Genomic DNA, 17,995 nt, shown 5'->3' on the forward strand with positions numbered 1-17,995 from the left:
CGCTGGCTGAAAGGACAGTAGATGCCCTTTCGATTTGGCATAGGGCAGCGCAGCAAAAAGACTTGCGACTCTGTCCTATGCCAAATCTTTGTAAAATTAGGCCCTTGGTGCAAGAAAGTGTGAGAAAACCCTTCAAGAAAAAGCTCATTGGAATTCGAACCAAGGATTAGCCTCACCTCTTCTAAAGGTCACCAGCCGCCACTGGGCACTGCCAAGGTAGAGTGGCCCCTGTGAGGAGGCCACATGCTGAAGTACAGTGGTGCATTTCTATGGGGGGGGGTGCAGAGCCAGATTGGGAGCTGTACAAGGTGGTCGTTGGGTTGCAAAGGTTAAGTGTGGTGCTGATGCAGAGTTTGGAGTGTCTGAGAATGGCTCACTGCTACACCCTACTCTGAAGTGTTTACGGGCACGGGTGAGTCGCAGCCACTCAGTGTTTCGGCCGGCGCTGCCAGTGATTGGCTGAGGTCGGCTCCCAGGGGCGGGCTCTGCCTTCTGCTGTCTCTCAGGCCGCGTTTCACTCCTCCGGTTCCAGGGTCAGAACTACTCGTGGGCTCCTTCTAGAGCGACAGCCCCCTGCCTGACGTCTGTTCTGCACTGCTCGCACCCGTCCAAGCCCGCTTCTCTTCTCGGACACTTCGCTTATCACCCGGTGCCCTGGACCATGAGCCGGGTTGCGCCCCCCAGCGCTGCACGGGCGCTCTTGGTCCTGCTGCTCGCCGCCCTCGTGCCCTCGTGCCTGGGGCAAGGGCGGGAGCAGGACCCGGCTCTGGGATACCTGCTCGAGGAGGATGGAGTGGAGACACTGGACTACAAGGATCCCTGCAAAGCCGGTAGGTGGAACGACCCCACACTCTCTACTATCTTGAGCCGTGCTTAGGAGTTCGTTCGGAAGTAAAACATATATGCTTTCTACTTCAGCCTGGTCAGTAAAAGGTCCAAAGGATAAAAATAAAAGTCAGGCAGCGAAGCATCCTTATTTCCGCAGCTGCCCGCTCGCGCTGTCGCGACCCGTTGCTTGCAAGAGCCTCCACCCTAAATCGGCCCGTGAAGAGGTAAACGCTGCTTCTTTAACCTGATTTGACTTATACTCTTTAGAGGGGGTGTGGTCGAATGGTTTTGCAGTGAGCCCTTGATTAAAATCTCAGTTGCTATACTGGACTACTAGTCTACTACCGTGTGATGCTTGGGCAATCACTTTATCTCCCTTTGTCGGTTTACTTGGCTGCCAAACGTTGGGCACTTAGTAAAGAGAAAACTACTGGCGAATGTTAAAACAAATAAAAAATGTAAAAAGGGGACTTGGGTTTTTAACCATTATTAAAAGTTCCTTCTGTGCAGTCCAAATAACGTTATCTTGTGCAGAATAAAACGACGTGTGTTTGCTCCATGTGTTAAGCGGGTTATGCGAGGACATGCAGGACGGGCGACCAGATATTCAGGTATCTCCTTTTTTTGGTGGACCAATAGTCGGGCCGTTGTAGCCTATCTTGGTGATTAGCGAATGCGTTTCCTTGCAGGTGCTTTAACTTACATATTACACTGAGCTGGGTCTGCTTCCGGTGGTACGTGTAGAATCTCAAAGGACACAGGCTGACCTTTTCCTTTGGGCTGACTTTGAGATGAAAAAACTCTAAGCAGTATCAACTGTCTTGCTAATGTTCCTCTCATAAATGGTCTGATTTGTTTATTTCCGGATAAGTACATCAATTCGTTCTAGTGATTGGCCGTTGGCATCTCACCTTCCTCTGAATACAGCTGTAATTTACTGAGAGTGCGTCTTACTGGAAGCTGAAACTATTAGCCAGTGTGATCTTTCTCAGCACCAGCATGTGCTGGAGACCCACCTCCACTCCTCTCAGCTCAGTTCTTAAAGGAGGCTGAGGGTTCACGCCCTGCTCCAGCTCGGACCTTTGTCAGAATGTTAAGTGAGACGCTTTGCCTTTGATGCACAAGTGAGCAGCGAGGTACTCTCCCGTGCCGCATTCACTGAGATATACCAACAGACTCAAATACCTCGCGATACGTCTGTTCCGCAGTGGATCCACGTGTCTTGCGTGGCACGTTCGAGCATTTCTGTATTTATAGCTAGCTGCACGTTGCATTCTGGGGCTTGTAGTTTTGTTTCTACCGTTTTCCATATGGGCAAACAAATCCCAGCAGGTAACGTTTTGTTGACTAAAAGCCAAATGTGATTGAAAGCGGCAGACATGAGACGGGGGCTAACGGAAGTCGCGTGTTAAATCTTTATATACCGTTTATATCGTTAATATGGGCAAACGGAAAAAATGTCAGCATAAACTATTTTGGATGTGTGGAAACATTTCTGGTCGTAAAACCTGGTAATACCTGGGCACATAGGATGTGATTGTTTAAAGAGTCTCTTATACAAGATATATCATGATGAAAGCAAAGGTATCCCCACCCAAATTCTCGTGATGTGGGGGTGACTGGGTATGGCCGCTCTAAATCACCTAGACGCTTTTTGAGTACTTAGATATGGAAATGCACTTTGGCGTAATACGTGCTAAATGTTTGAGTGGCATGCACTGCTGTGAAAGTAAACCACCCACTCCCTAGGAAGCACCTGCTGCGTTGTAAAAGTGAGTGTTGTAAGATGTGTACAGTTGGTATTGTTTATTTGTCCCTTAAGCACCGGGCGTCAAGTTTGGAAGCTACCGAAAGGCATCTGACAGGTTTTTTTGATGGTCGCCTCGGTAGTGCTGTCTGCATTCACAGCCCTTAGCTGAATATGGTCTCCCAGGAAGGGCTTCACGTATTTCGAACAGTCACGTGACGCTTTTAGACAGTCCTGACTTTTAAAGCAAAAAAAACACTTCCTCGAAGTTTAATTACCCCATTAATCCATGGACCTACAAACAACAGATGCAACTTGCGCGATGCTAAAAGTCAGGTCTAATTTAAAGTGAGATAGTTCCCGTCATAAATTGACTTGGCTGATGCGCCCTTGTTGAGTGATCAGCTGAGATAAACCACACGTTACTGGGATCATTTCATTTTTTTTATCGTGGCCCATTGAAGCTGTTTGTACTGGGCCTCCCCCGATTTCTCCAGCCTGGAGACTACTGGATATTTTTTTGGCAGGTTGGTCCCTTTCTCTGTACCCGCACCTACTTGTCATCAAAGATTGCACAGGAAAATCCTTCCATAAATATGAACTCTTTTTTTGTGTGTGCAGTACTATCACTGCGTTGCAGAGACTATGAATTTGCTTTGGGGACACATGATTAGTTTTTTGCAGTTTTTATATAGCGCGAACTCGACCCGAAGACATTGGAGAGCTTTACACGAGCACCAGTTAGATTACACAAGGACACATTTCCTTTTTGGTAGGCACTAGGCAGGGAGATTATGTGATTTGCCCAGAATAACAGGATATTGAGCCGACGCCGAGACAAATCGGTTGCTCTGGCCGATACGCCATATCCTCTTCCACTCATTATCCACGGGTTAACAGGGTTTGTTTATCTCCGATTCTCATTTGCCTTTACATTCTGCTTATAAAGTGATAGACTGTAATCCCGGTTCCACGAACTTGTTGACGCTCCTGTATCCAGCAGGGGGCGCAACAACAACAGAAAGCCTCCGTCTCGTTTCTTCTAGACCGAAGTCTTGGTTTTCGGTCTACCTTGGTTGCAGGGCTGGCTTGAGGATCTGGAATCTGTGAATGTGAAGTGTGTTGATTTGGAGACTTGCTCAGCATATGTTTTTTTCCCCATTGTATTGTGTCTTTAAACGTTGCTTTTCTTAATTGCAGAATATACTTAGTGCTTTGATATTGAGTAACAGGATTTCTATTTAACCTAGCACTACACACACGAATAACATGTCTTATTCGCATGACTAAAACGACTAGTGTTATCAAAGCTTAGTTATATTCATTTTTTCACCAAGGACTTTAAAAGTACCCGCCAGGAAGTCTTGGAATTGGACTTTAGTTGTTCTCTGATGAAGAAGTGTTCTATGCTTTTTAACAGTCAACAGGTTTCCAGCCTGTGCACAACACTGACCGTGTGGCTCAGTCTGCACTTGATAACCCGAGACCACTTATTGATGATTGTGATGCTAGAATGCTGAAATTGTATTAGATCCAGCGGCCTCTTTTGACACAATAGAACATATTCCATTTAAAACGCAGGATCAGGCTGGTGGAACAAATACAGTGGTCGGGTAAGTTGAAGACTTATTCTTTTAGATACTAGTGCGACCGGGAGGGAGCCTGCCAGCAACTGCCACCGTAAAGGCCAGAGCTAAAAAATAAAATGGTAAAAAGTTTTAGATCAATGATAATTAGGACGAGTGGGGGTGCACAGCTCAAAAAGTCCAACAGGCCAGTGTAGGTGGAAAAGTAACTTCTTAATTTGAAAATATTTCTCTTAAGAAACATTGATTTTAGACAATCCAGCCAACGCGTTTCATTCCCATATAGGGAACTTCCTCAGGGCAAACACAGTATCTTACGAAAAGGTACTGATCGAAAAATATATCTACCAAAGTTGCAAGAACTCTTTGTCTCAAAGCGGTAGCCGTTCACAAAGAATGAAATGCTCCTAACTGATCCTGTTTAGGATAGAAAGGAATTTCCAATCCACAACTCAAAAATAGAAAGGAATCCAACTGTAATATGTTGAACCTGTCAGCATAAATCAATGGTCTGGAGGTAGCTGTAATGTTCACCCAGGCCCCTCCAAGATTGGAAGACGTGTCAGGTCAATATGGCGAAGGTGAAACCCAAGTCTGAGATCAGAGGGAATCTGTATTCATACCCAAGCCACTTCAGGGTTGGAAGACCCAAGCCACTCCAGGGTTGGAAAACGTATTGAATCGGTATGGCGACAATATAGTACAGCTCAAATTGGCAAGCATCTTTTGCAGTTTCATCTAGTCATCATTGCGTTATCCCAAGACGGTGAATTTCATTCAGGCCACGTGTATCATTGTGGCTCAAAAACGTATAATAACTATATGCACAGAGTTCCTGTCAAGCTCAATATCTGGAAACGTGCCGCATGTCTTCCGGTACGAGGTGCGGCATAGGAGGTCCGCCGTTGCTGGTTTTTTTTTTTTTTGGTAAAAAGTTTATTTATTGCCATTTTATTTTTCAGCAATGTTCTGATCTGAGTGAAAGGACTGGGCGGGGCTAGTGCTGTAGAGTGGCAGCAGCAGGAAGCTGTGCGCTTTAAAATCCGCATGCCTCTTTGGCCAGCCAGCCAGTCATGCACATTTTAATGTTCTCTAACCTGGCTGTCTTAGACAGCTGGGTGAGAGAAAGCAAAGGCCTCCAGTGCTGTTGAGAGCACAGAGTGAGGCCATTCCAGCCAATCCTAGCACTGCTCTCATGCTGTTGAGAACAGCACCAGAATTAGTAGTGCAGTTTCCTGGGTCGTGGAGCCTGCCTGGAAGAGAAATGACAGTGGAGGAGGACGTCGAGTCGCGCCTCAAGCTAAGTGTTTTATTTTTTTTGCGTCCTCCCCCCCCACCCCACCAGCCACGGGACATAGAAGTCGCCACTGCCCAAGACTCTCTTCCATTCCAATATAGAACCCCCGTGTGCAGGATGCAATTCTTCCCCCCTTTCACAGGGCACACAAAAAGAAATACAAAACTCAAAACCAATAGATCTGGAAAATCAAACAATAAAACGTGCCATGAATAAATAAGTGAATTAAAGCAGTTTGAAGTCATCCTATAAACATGGATGGCACAAGGCACACAATGCAACTAACCCCACCACTAATGCAAAATTAACTCATCATATTTCTTTGGCAGATTGATCACTCTGCGATCACGAAGCACTCTACTTTTCCCATTCTCACCTTCCAAACTTTCTATTTCCCTAGGTGAATCCTCCTTGTTTCACACATTTTTTTCGATTCCACACATACCATCACTCAGCAACAGTGAGATCCTACTTACTCTCTTCACCTTGAAGAGGAGCAGTAATTCTGGATTCTCTTGTTATATTTCATATGGACTTCCTTCTTCTCCACTCCCTTAGACAACAGTGAAAGCGACTTTCGCCCCCTCGTCAGTACAAAGGGAGATTTCCCAGACACGGAGTGGGGCGTAGTGCGATATGACCAATTCAACTTTCCCACTGCCTTCCTGCATTCCTTTCCGCTACTTGGGGCCAGTTTCATACCCCCATAAGAGTTTTGTTCCACCTCTCAACCAAACCGTTGCCTTGGGGGTATACACTGATGACCGAACAGGCTCCACACCATACCTTCTCAGGGACTTTCAGCTTTTCAGAAGTAAATTAAACACCTAATGTCTGACACCATGATTTCAGGAAGCCCTTCTATTATGAATAACTCACTCAAGAAATCAACCATAACATCAGTGCTGTCCCGTTCAGTGAACTTCACCCCTGGCCAGTGTGAAAAATAACCCACAATAACTAGAGCATATTTAGGAGTTTTTCCCAACTCACGTAAGGGACCACTGAAATCTATGGCAATCTTCTTCCATGGTCTATCTGAATTATTGGGTGGAGCAGTTGGCTACCCCACTGTCTTTCATAATTTGTTGCGCCATGCGCATGGTACACAATCCCATTTACGCCACTCTACCTCCTGGTGCATTCGAGTCCACCACTAATCAGCTCTTGTGCACCCCTTGGTGGCACTCTTCCCAATGTGTCCCTCATGAGCAAGCTCCATAATGTGTTTTCTTAGCGACACAGGCACCACTAGCAAGTTACCACAATGTATAATCTCACCAACAATAGACAACTCCCTGCTCACCTGATGAAAACATTCTGTGGCATCCAACACTTTACCTCTCACGGGCCTAGCGACCACCAAGTAATTCCCTACTACTTGCATAACTTCATTACCCTTCACCGACCTCTTCCATTCCTTATGGGAGATTCTTCCTTTGGTGGCCAGACTCACTTGGACTATCACTAGCCACACCTCCTTCCCTTTGACCTACTCTTTCTCTCTCATCGGCAAACTGGACTAACAATTAGTGTTAGAAATGGGCGTCTCTAGTTGGCAGAGGTATGCACCTTGTCCAGGTAGGGACCCTTGCTTCTAGTAAGGAAAAGGGAGTTACACAGTTTAGATAAGACCTCCTCACCCCCTTGTTAGCTTGGCACCAGCAGACAGGCTTATCCCGAAGGCAATGTTTAAAGTATTTGCACCCACACAGACAGTAACACAGTGAAAACACTACAAATGGAAACCACACCAGTTTAGAAAAATAAAGTATATTTATCTAAACCAAACAAGACCAAAACAACAAAAATCCAACATGCACAATTCAAAATTTGACTTATAAAAGTTTTTAAGCAACTCTGTCCATAGAATTTATGGGTGCTGGATTTTAGACAATGTACCTTTAGGTGTGTCAAAATTCACAAGGCCAAACAGCCGCACAGAAGGGAAGCGCCGAAAAACACAGCGATGCGTCAGATCCTGAGTCCATGGAGAGGCGATGCAACAGTTCTGCTGCACGCAAGAGAAGTGATGCCTCAAATCCAGACTGTAGGGGGAAGTAATGCGTTGATTCCAAGGCTGGTCTGGTCTGCAGTTGATGCATTGAAAAACTTGCCACACAGGTGCGATGCGTTGAAATCCGAGATGCGCTGAATGAAGGTCAGTGCGGTGGCAAAAAGGCGCTGCGCAGATTTCTTCAGCCACTGTCCCACGATGCGTAGATTCAGCCGAACAGCAGGGCTGTTGTGGGAGTCGGTGCGGTAATCTTGGACTTTGGAGGTCGGTGTGGCAGATTTTCAGCCACTCAGCAGGTGCTGCATCAATTCTTAGGCCCCACAGCGGCAGTGCAGGGAAATTCTTCCCACACGGTGGTGCCGCGTCAGCAAAACAGGTGCTGGAAGGAGGATTAATCGATTTTTCTTAGTTTCTTCAAGCTTTTTCAGTTCCCAGCAACAGGAACAACCTGCAGAGGCCCAGAACTGGGACAGGCACCTCCTGGCAGGTCAGATCTCCCAGCAGTAGAGTTCAAAGATGCTGGTTTTGAAGTCTTTGTGTCCCTGAGACTTCAGAATAGGAGGCAAGCACACACGAGCCCTTGGAAATTCTTCGCAAGCAGGTTCACAACAAAGTTCCAGTCTCTGTCCTCTTCTTGGCAGAAGCAGCAACTGCGGACCAACCCAGCAAAGAAACACACAGCAAAGGGGCAGTCTCCTCCTCACAGCTCTTCTTCCTTGGCTGAGGTTCCTCTTGATTCCAAAAGTAATCTAAAATTCTGGGCTTTTAGGTCTAATATTTATACCCCATTTTCTCTTTGTAGTCTTTGTTGCCAGAGTCTTGGTGCTCAGTAAAAACCAATTCTGTCCTCCCTGGTCCAGCTTCACTACAGGAGGTGGAGACAGCATTGTGCAGAGCAGACACAGCCTATTCAGGTGCCAGTGAAAACTCCTCCCACCACTTTAAATGCAGAAAGGTCTATTCATCCTGGCTATGACCGGAAAGGCAGGACACACCTCAACATCTCCCTTCTGACTGTCTAGAGTGAATACATATCTCCAGCTCCTGTCACTCCAATATCAGACGGTGAATACAAAAACGGCCACACAGGATGGTTAAACAAGAAAATGCCCACTTTCTGAAAGTGGCATTTTCAAGCACACAATTTAAAAACCACCTTCACTAAAAGGTGTGCTGTTAAATTCTGAATTCATAGAGCCTAAACTCCAAATCTCTATCTTGTTCCAATGGAAAGTTGCACTTGTAAGATGTTACAAGGCAGCTCCAACGTTAACCTATGGGATAGACAGCCTTTCAGTAGTGAAAAACAAGTGCACAATATTTCACTACCAGTACATGTAAAACACACCACCACATGTCTTGCCTTTCATATACACTGCGCCCTCCCCATGGGGGTACCTTGGGCTGACCTTAGGTGTGCCTTACATGTAAGAAAAGGGAAGGTTAGGGCCTGGCAAGTGGTTGCACTTGCCGGGTCGACATGGCAGTTAGAAAACTGCACACAGACCCTGCAGTGGCAGGTCTGAGACCCACTTGAAAGGCTACTGGTGTGGGTGGTGCAATTAGTGCTGCAGGCCCACTAGTAGCATTTGATTTACAGGCCCTGGGCACACACAGTGCACTTTACTAGGGGTTACCAGTAAATCAAATATCCCAGTCATGGATAACCATTCACAATTTAACTAGGGAGCACTTGCACTTTGGCTCTGATCATCAGTGGCAAAGTGCCCAGAGTACCTAAACCAACAAAAACGAAATCCATCACACAGTCCAAAAATACAGGTGGTAGAGGCAAACAGACTGGGGAAGCCACGCAAAGGTTGCCAGGTCTAACAATCAGCAATTACATTTTCTCCCACCAGGAACATACTCCATTCTGAAATTGTACTGCAGTAACCTCATGGCCCACAGCGCCAACTGGGAGACAGCTTGACCGCTCCCTTGCTAGAAAACTCATCCACCAATGGCCAGTTGTCTGTGTGATCAATAAAATCAGTTTCCCACACATCTTTGGAAGTGATCGACAACCCACCAGCAAGCCAAGGCTTCCTTCTCGATAGTTGAATGCTTTGTTTCTGCATCCGTTATGGGCCTAGATGCATAAGCAAGAGTGACTTACCTTGATTTTGATTTGATTTGATTTGGGTTTTATAGAGCGCGTAGCTACCCTCGGGTGTCCCAGCGCTATAGTGTCGGCCTGAAAGTACTCCTGGTATAGGATTATTGGGGGAAGAGCCAAGTTTTCAGTAATCTGCGAAATGAAAGCAGATTGTTTTCTGTGCGAATGCTGAGGGGGAGGCTGTTCCAGAGCTTGGGGGCGTTGTATGCAAAGCGACGCCCACCCGTGCGTGCTCTTCTTATTCTGGGGACGCTAGCAAGAAAAAGGGAGTCCGACCTGAGCTGTCTGGTAGATTTATGGGGTTTGATGAGTGGTTTTAGTATAGGTGGGCCTTTACCTTGTAAGATTTTATGAGAGATACATAAGGTTTTAAAGGCGATGCGCTCCTGGATGGGGAGCCAGTGGAGAGCCTTGAGAGAGGGTTTAGCCGAGCACCTTGATTTCGTCCCCGTGAGCAGTCTTGCTGCGGCATTCTGGGCGTGCTGAAGTTTTTTAATGACAGCTACTGGAGCGCCTAGGTACAGGGCGTTTCCATAATCCAGTCTAGATAAAATAAGGCCCTGGACAAGAATTTTTCTAGACTGGGAATGGATAAGAGGGAGGATCTTCCGGGCTGCTCGCATGAGCCCAAAGCAAGTGCCGGCTGTCTTTCTCGCTTGGGCTCTGATGCTGAGGTCCTGGTCGAGCCAAAAGCCTAGGCTCTTGATTTCGTTTTTTGGTGTGGGGGGGGGGGGGTACCCATGCTGGGTGGCCAGGCAAGGGTTTTGGGGAGTTTGTTTGGGTCGCCTAGGAGCATAATCTCAGATTTTTCGCCATTGAGCTTTAATCTGGAGTCACCCATCCATTTGGATATGTTATGCAGGCAGGTGGCTAGATTCTCCATGGATTGATCAGCCTGGTTGATGGAGACGACTAGTTGGGTGTCGTCGGCGTACATGACCACCTTTATGCCGAATGGTGAGGCTATATCGTCTAAGGGGGCCATGTAAACGTTAAAAAGGGTGGGGCTCAGGGAGGATCCCTGGGGAACCCCACAGTTAAGAGAAAGAGCTTTGGAGTGACCGTAACTGTCGGCCACTTGGAAGGTCCTGTGTTCCAGGAATGATTTTAACCAGGCCAGGGCAGTCCCTGTGATGCCAGTTTTTTGGAGGCGGTGGAGGAGGATGGTGTGGTCCACCGTGTCGAAGGCGGCACTCAGGTCCAGGAGGATCACTGCCACTGATCCCCCTGCATCCAGGATGGATCTTGTCTCCTCTGTAACGGCCAGGAGGGCGGTGTCAGTCCCCTGTCCTGGTCTGAACCCTGTCTGAGAGTGGCGAAGGAGGTTGTTGGTCTCTAGAAATATTGAGAGCTGTTCGTTTACGATTTTTTCTGCAACTTTGCTGATGCCTGGGCGGAGGGAGATGGGTCTGAAGTTTGAGGGATCCAAGGGGTCTAGGTGGGGTTTTTTTCACAAATTTGTAACAACACTGACTCGACCTCTCACAACTAGCATCAGTATTGATGTCAGAAGTGTCATTGATGTCAAATGGTTTAAGCGCAGGGGCAGATGCTATGTTTTTCTTCAGCTCACAGAACTCTCCCTCACAATTCTCACACCACACAAATTTTTCATTCTTCAACATTAGTTTCCACATGTGTTTGGTTTTGGCTCATAAAGATGAAACGCAAATAATATTCAGCTAATCCCAAGAATAACCTTAGCTGATCTTTGTTCACTGGTTGAGGAGCTTGTTCTATTGTAGGGACCAGTTTAATCCTCGGAGAAATTCCTCTTTCATCAATCTAATGACCTAAATATTCCACCTCACTTGCACATATCTTTCACTTTTCCCTCTTGAAAGTCAACCCACTCTTCTGCAATATTTCCAACAGCACTCTTAAAGTGCGATCCTCCTATTCAACATCCATTCCAAACACAAGGATGTAACCTTGGAAATATGTGAAATAAGGAACACCCAATCAATCAATCAATCAATCAATCTATTTGTAAAGCGCGCTACTCACCCGGAGGGTCTCAAGGCGCTAGGGGAAGGGGGGGACCGCTACTGCTCGAACAGCCAGGTCTTGAGATGCTTCCTGAAGGAGAGGTGGTCTTGGGTAAGACGGAGGTGGATGGGGAGGGAGTTCCATGTCTTGGCTGCCAGGTAGGAGAAGGATCTTCCTCCCATGGTGGCTCTTCGAATGCGTGGAACGGCAGCGAGAGCGTGGCTGGACGATCGTAGCTGGCGGGTGGGAGTGTAGAAGGTCAGGCGGTTGTTGAGGTACCTGGGGCCCAGGTCGTGGAGGGCTTTGTGTGCGTGGGTGAGGAGTCGGAACGTGATTCTCTTGCTGACGGGGAGCCAGTGCAGGTCTTTCAGGTGTCCGGAGATGTGGCTGTGAAGGGGGATGTCCAGGATGAGTCGTGCGGAGGCGTTCTGGATGCGTTGGAGTCTTTTCTGTAGTTTGGCTGTGGTTCCGGTGTAGAGGGTGTTACCGTAGTCCAAACGGCTGGTGACGAGTGCCTGGGTGACCGTCTTCCTGGTTTCGGTGGGGATCCATTGGAAGATCTTTCGGAGCATGCGTAGGATGTTGAAGCATGATGATGAGACGGCGTTGACTTGTCTGGTCATCGAAAGGGAGGAGTCCAGGATGAAGCCCAGGTTGCGTGCGTGGTCCATTGGTTTGGGTGCGCTGCCCAGGGCGGGGGGCCACCAGGAGTCGTCCCAAGCAGAGGGAGATGATCCAAGGATGAGGACTTCCGTCTTGTCTGAGTTCAGTTTCAGGCGGCTGTTCGTCATCCACTCGGCTACATCTTTCATCCCTTCGTGAAGGTTGGTTCTGGCGGTGGCAGGGTCGTTGGTGAGGGAGAGGATCAGCTGGGTGTCGTCGGCGTAGGAGGAGATGTTGAGGTTGTGTTGGCGTGCGATGGCTGCGAGGGGGCTCATGTAGACGTTGAAGAGGGTGGGGCTGAGTGATGATCCTTGTGGTACGCCGCAGATGACTCCGGTGGCCTCGGATCTGAACGGGGGGAGGCGGACTCTCTGGGTTCTTCCGGCGAGGAATGAGATGATCCACTCTAGGGCCTTCTCTTGGGATTCCGATGTTGCTGAGGCGCTGCACTAGGGTGCGGTGGCAGACAGTGTCGAATGCTGCGGAGAGGTCTAGGAGGATGAGGGCCGCTTTTTCCCCGTTGTCGAGCAGGGCTCGGATGTCGTCAGTGGCTGCGATGAGGGCGGTCTCGGTGCTGTGGTTGGCTCGGAAGCCGGATTGCGAGTGGTCGAGGGATCCGTTCTTCTCGAGGAAGGCGGCAAGCTGTCTGTTGACGGTCTTCTCGATGACTTTGGCAGGAAACGGGAGGGCGGTAGTTCTTGAGGTCGGTGGGGTCTGCTGATGGTTTCTTCAGGAGGGCGCTGAGTTCGGCATGTTTCCAGCTCTCCGGGAAGGTGGCGGTGTTGAAGGAGCAGTTGATGATGTCCCAGAGTTGGGGTGTGATGACGGAGTCGGCCTTGTTGAAGACGTGGTGGGGGCATGGGTCGGTTGGTGATCCGGAGTGGATGGTGTTCATAGTATGGATGGTGTCTTCGGTGCTGACCGGGGTCCAGGCGCGGAGGGTGGTGGTGGGGGGCGTCGGTTCGGTGGTTGGGTGCGTGGTCTGTGCGCCGAAGCTGTTGTGTATGTCGGCTATCTTGCGGTGAAAGAATGAGGCGAGTGAGTCGCAGAGGTCTTGTGAGGGAGTGATGTCGCTATTTCCGGCGCCGGGGTTGGAGAGCTCTTTGACGATGCTGAAGAGTTCCTTGCTTTTGTGTGCGTTGTCTAGTCGCTCCTTGAATGCTGTCCTCTTGGTGGTGTGGATAAGCTGGTGGTGTTTGCGGGAGGCGTGCTTGAGGGCGTTCATGTTGTCTGTTGTCGGGTTTTTTCACCAGGCTTTCTCGAGGGTGCGGCAGTTCTTCTTGGAGTTCTTGAGGTCGTCGTTAAACCAGGGGGCTGTATTGCTTTTGGGCCTGTAGGGATGGTTTTTCAGGGGTTCGAGGTCGTCAGCGCAGTTGGTGATCCACTGTGTGAGGTTGTTGGCTGCTTGGTTGGGGTCCGTTGAGTTGGCGGGAGGGTTCTGTCTCAGTGCTGTTGAGAGCTGGTCGGTGGTTACCTTGTTCCAGCTCCTGCGCGGAACCTGTTGCTGGTGGTGGTGAGTTGTGGTTCTTCTGAAGCTGAAGTGGACGCAGCTGTGGTCTGTCCAGTGGAGTCCGGTGGAGTGGCTGAAGGAGATGTGCTTGCTGGAGGAGAAGACTGGGTCAAGCGTGTGTCCGGCGTAATGGGTGGGGGTGTTTACCAGTTGCTTGAGTCAGAGGTTGGCGAGGTTGTCAAGCAGGGTGGTGGTGTTGTTGTCGCTGTTGTTCTCCAGGTGGAAGTTGAGGTCCCCTAGGAGGATGTAGTCAGCGGAGGGGAGGGCGTGTGGGCTGATGAAGTCTGCGATGTCTTCGCTGAATTGTGTGCGGCGTCCTGGGGGTCTGTAGATGAGGGTGCCTCTGAGTGTGGTCTTGGGGTCGGTGTGAATCTGGAAATGAAGATGTTCGGCGGCTGTGAGGGAGTCGTCGGAGTTGGTCGTGATGCGGATGGTGTTTTTGTGGACGATTGCGATGCCTCCTCCTGTCTGGTTGGCGCGGTCCCTCCGGGTGATCTTGTATCCGTCCGGGATGGCGATGGCGACGTCAGGCGCTGAGGAGGCGTTCATCCAAGTTTCCGTGAGGAAGGCGACGTCTGGGGATGTGGTGTCGAGCAGGTTCCAGAGTTCCACGGCGTGTCTGTGGACGGAGCGGGTGTTGAGCAGGATGCACTTCAGGTGGTTGCTGCTGGTGCTTGGCTTGGCGGGTGCGGTACGGGTCCAGATGCAGGAGTGGGCTGGCATCTGCGGGGGCCAGGGGGTCTGGCGCTGGGCGCGGGCCAGGCGCGGACGGGCGCAGACGGGCTTGCCTTAGGTGCGCCCGCGCATCCGCTGCGGGGCCTCCATATGAGTGGGAGAGGGAGGGAGGAGCAGCTGGGAGGTGGGAGCGGGGCGGCCAATGGGGTGCGAGGGGGCAGAGCTACGGGACGCGGCGGCGGGAAACGGGAGGCGAGGGGGAGACGCGGTGCGCAGGGGAACAGAAGAAAAAAGGATCACAATCTGGGCAAAAAAGGTGAGGGGAACAATTCCAGGCAGCAAAATGACACAGGTACAATGGGGGCGAATACAGGCACTCACTCGTGGGAACAGAAGAGAAGGAGGACACTGGCACTCAAACGCAGGCAGAAAGGATACAGCAGCGGTTAGCGATCACACAGGGGGCTGCGTGGCGGTGAGGGGAGCGACCTGCCTGGTAAACAGGGTCAGAGGTCGCTCCCATAAATAAGTAGTGCATTGCCCATTGGAAAACGGCAGAGGCTAAACCAAATGGCATCAGTTTGTATCTGTGAGCATCTTCCGGGGTAGCAAAATAGGTCACTGGCATTGAATCAAGATGGAGGACTATTTGGTGGTACGCTGAGGACAAATACAATATGGAAAACACCTTGGCCCTCTTGATGGTAGTAATTATCTCCCCTATGTTTGGCAAAGGGTGCCTGTTGACCCAAATGGCTGCATTATGGTCATGCAGGTCCATACACAGGCTGAAGTCCCCAGTGCTTTTTTTGTTAAAACAACTGGGGCCAACCACTCCGACGCTTCAATCTCTTCGATGATTCCCTCACCAAACAACCTTTGCAGCTCATGCATGATGATTGGCCCCCCAAGGGGCTTATTTGCTTTGGGTGTATCTCCATCCTTTAACATGATTCTATGCATGAATCTCTTCAGCTTTCCTAGCTTGGCATCACACACAGAAGAAAACTTGTCTATCAAAGACACTTCTCCTACCGCCCTGTGCCTGATTGCTCTCCCAAAACCTGATGAGGATGATTTGGGTCCAGATTTATTTTCAAGCCTTTTTGCTGTGGCCATCTCAAAAGACAGGAATCATCTTTGGCAAAATAAACTTTAGAGGAAACCACCACCCCTTGAAACTTCAAATTTGCTTTTATGAATCCCACTAGGTCTATAGGTATGTTGCCATATGCTACCAGCTTAACAACTGGTGATCTGAGAAGGCAATCTGGAAATTTACCAATGTATTCCTCACCAATGAGGGTGTATCCAGCACCTGAGTCTGCTATTACATTATTCTCCTCTCCATCTATTTTGATCATACAGTAAGGACAATCCCATTACCTCCCACTTGTTGTATTTGCAAAATGACACCATGGGCCAATTCATCATCGTTACCACTGTCCACAGCATTAACCACATTCTTAGATTTCCTGTACCCACTGAATTTACCACAGCACACCCTGGCAATATGTCCCTTGACATTGTTTACACTTTCTGCACACTTAATCTATGTCAGTGCAGGGTGCATCCATTGTCAGGTGTCCCTTCCACCCACACTTGTAACAAGTCTTGTCACCTAGATTGAATGAGACAATATTGTCTTCCACTTCAGCTTTTAGCTACTCCTTTGAACGGCATCTGCTCTCTCCTTGGAAGCCCATTCTTTCAATTCTTCGTCAGTAACTAACACTCTCTTCATAATGTCAACAGCCATTTGCAATGTTAATCCATCGGTGTTCAACAACTTTGATTAAACTTTTCTGCTGTTGACCTTCAGTACCAACTGGTCCGTCAACATCTTGTCAAGAAGCCCTTTATAATTGCATGTGGCTGACAGCGAGTGTAGACTGGCCACATAACTATGCACAGGTTAAACTGGCTTGTTTAACATTTTTTAAACCTTTCTATTACTTTGTTTATTTTTTCCCAAATTTGCATCCAGCTGTTTCAATGGCATTTCATGTTCATCCTGATCATCTTCTCCATCGTTCACCTCTGTGGGTGGAAGATGCCTTAAGATGCGCCTTCCCTCTGATCCAAGACATTATTTAAGCATGGCAATTTTTCTGGTTGCTGTGAATAGGTCTCCACTAATAGTTTTCACATAAGCTTCAAACCTATCCTTCCAGTCGTCACACGGTATAATGAGCTAGCCGGGCGTATGCAAAGAAAATATGGGGATTCAAAATCACTCCATTCCAGGATTCACCAAGCTCATGTGCCTTTAATACAATCATCCACCACTCAAGAGTTTCTGCTCTGTGTCTTATAGTATGAGAATATCCAATGGGGTGCTTCAGTAACAATCTAATAGAGTATTTTCTGATCAATCGTGTGCTCTAGTTGCATCAGTATCTGCAATAAAGTATTTTCCAAGGTTTAATTTTGTCACTACATCACGCAGCCTTTGAGACAAAAGAACGGGTAGTTATGCAAAGAAATTGCACTTCTTTCTCGTGATATGCTATTTGGTGAGCGTACAAGAAAACACTGAGTATATATAATCCATTATTTTAAGAGATTGTGCTTAAGAGGTAGTCCCACACCTTACTACCAGAGGTGTGAGTTCACGTTGGCCCAAGAGCCCGATGTGCCAATATAGCAGAAAGGAATACCACTGCACTCCAATAACAGTGTTCCAAATACAAATAAGATCCAAACAGTAAGGATTCGTGTTGAAGACAGTTATTCTTTAATTTGTTCCACAGGTCAAATTCATCCAGTTTTCAATACATTGATGACAGCCAACACGTGTTTTGTCACACTGACTTTTTCAAGGCTTAAGTAAGACTTGCCGGTTAGAGAGAGAGCGAGAAAAGTATTTGGTTTAGAAGAGGCACTTCCCATAACTGACTCGCCCAAATATGGTGAGAAAAATGATGTTCTGTACTAGGAGACACATCCTCAAATAAAGGTCCAAATGATCTCGCAAGTGACCAGAAAAATTATAATCAACAAGGAACCATAAATGTTACGAAATGTGGACTAGTTAGAGGCAAAGTGTCCGGGACCTTGAAAAGACCAGTATCTGGCGTGTGATCCTCCAGTGTGTCTAATCCCGCACCCTTTACTCAGAAGCTTTGGAGTTCCTTTTTTTTTCTTTTTTTCCTATTGATGATACAACCTTTGACAGTCTTTCAAAGAATAGCTGATCGCAGATGAGTGCCAGGGCGTCCAGCTAAAAATATGTTTAAAACTGATTGTTCTGTTTATCCTCCAACTAATGATGTCACGCCGTGCAGAGTTGAAGTGTTGTCAAGAAACTGTTTGTTTCCTTTGCTCGTTGATGCGAAAGCTCGGGCACGTGCGGCTTCACCCGGTAAATTATCTTTACTCGTGAGCTTAGCTGCCTTCTACTGGTTGCCTCCCAAAAGTTATGCCCGAAAGCCACACCAGCCACTGTTGCCTACAAGATTATGTGAAATCTGTTGCAGCTGTCAAGTTGGGCATTGCACCTTGTCTTGTTTGACTCCTCCGTTTTGCTCTTTCGTTTTCTAATGAGTTGGATCAATGTTGACA

At 48.2% G+C, this 17,995-nt stretch overlaps 1 protein-coding gene across 1 annotated transcript in view; it reads left to right on the top strand.

The window, feature by feature from the left end:
• The first annotated feature begins 511 nt into the window (after positions 1-511).
• Positions 512-17,995, top strand: part of TLL2 (tolloid like 2) — a 2,438,103-nt gene continuing 2,420,619 nt past the window's right edge. Inside the window, exon 1 of the mRNA XM_085603672.1 lies at positions 512-830. Coding sequence (XP_085459798.1) covers positions 662-830 — 169 coding nt within the window. The 5' untranslated portion in view covers positions 512-661. The remainder of the gene's footprint in view (positions 831-17,995) is intronic.

This window comes from Triturus cristatus, chromosome 1_2 (genome assembly GCF_964204655.1).
Source record: "Triturus cristatus chromosome 1_2, aTriCri1.1, whole genome shotgun sequence".
Taxonomy (NCBI): Eukaryota; Metazoa; Chordata; class Amphibia; order Caudata; family Salamandridae; genus Triturus; species Triturus cristatus.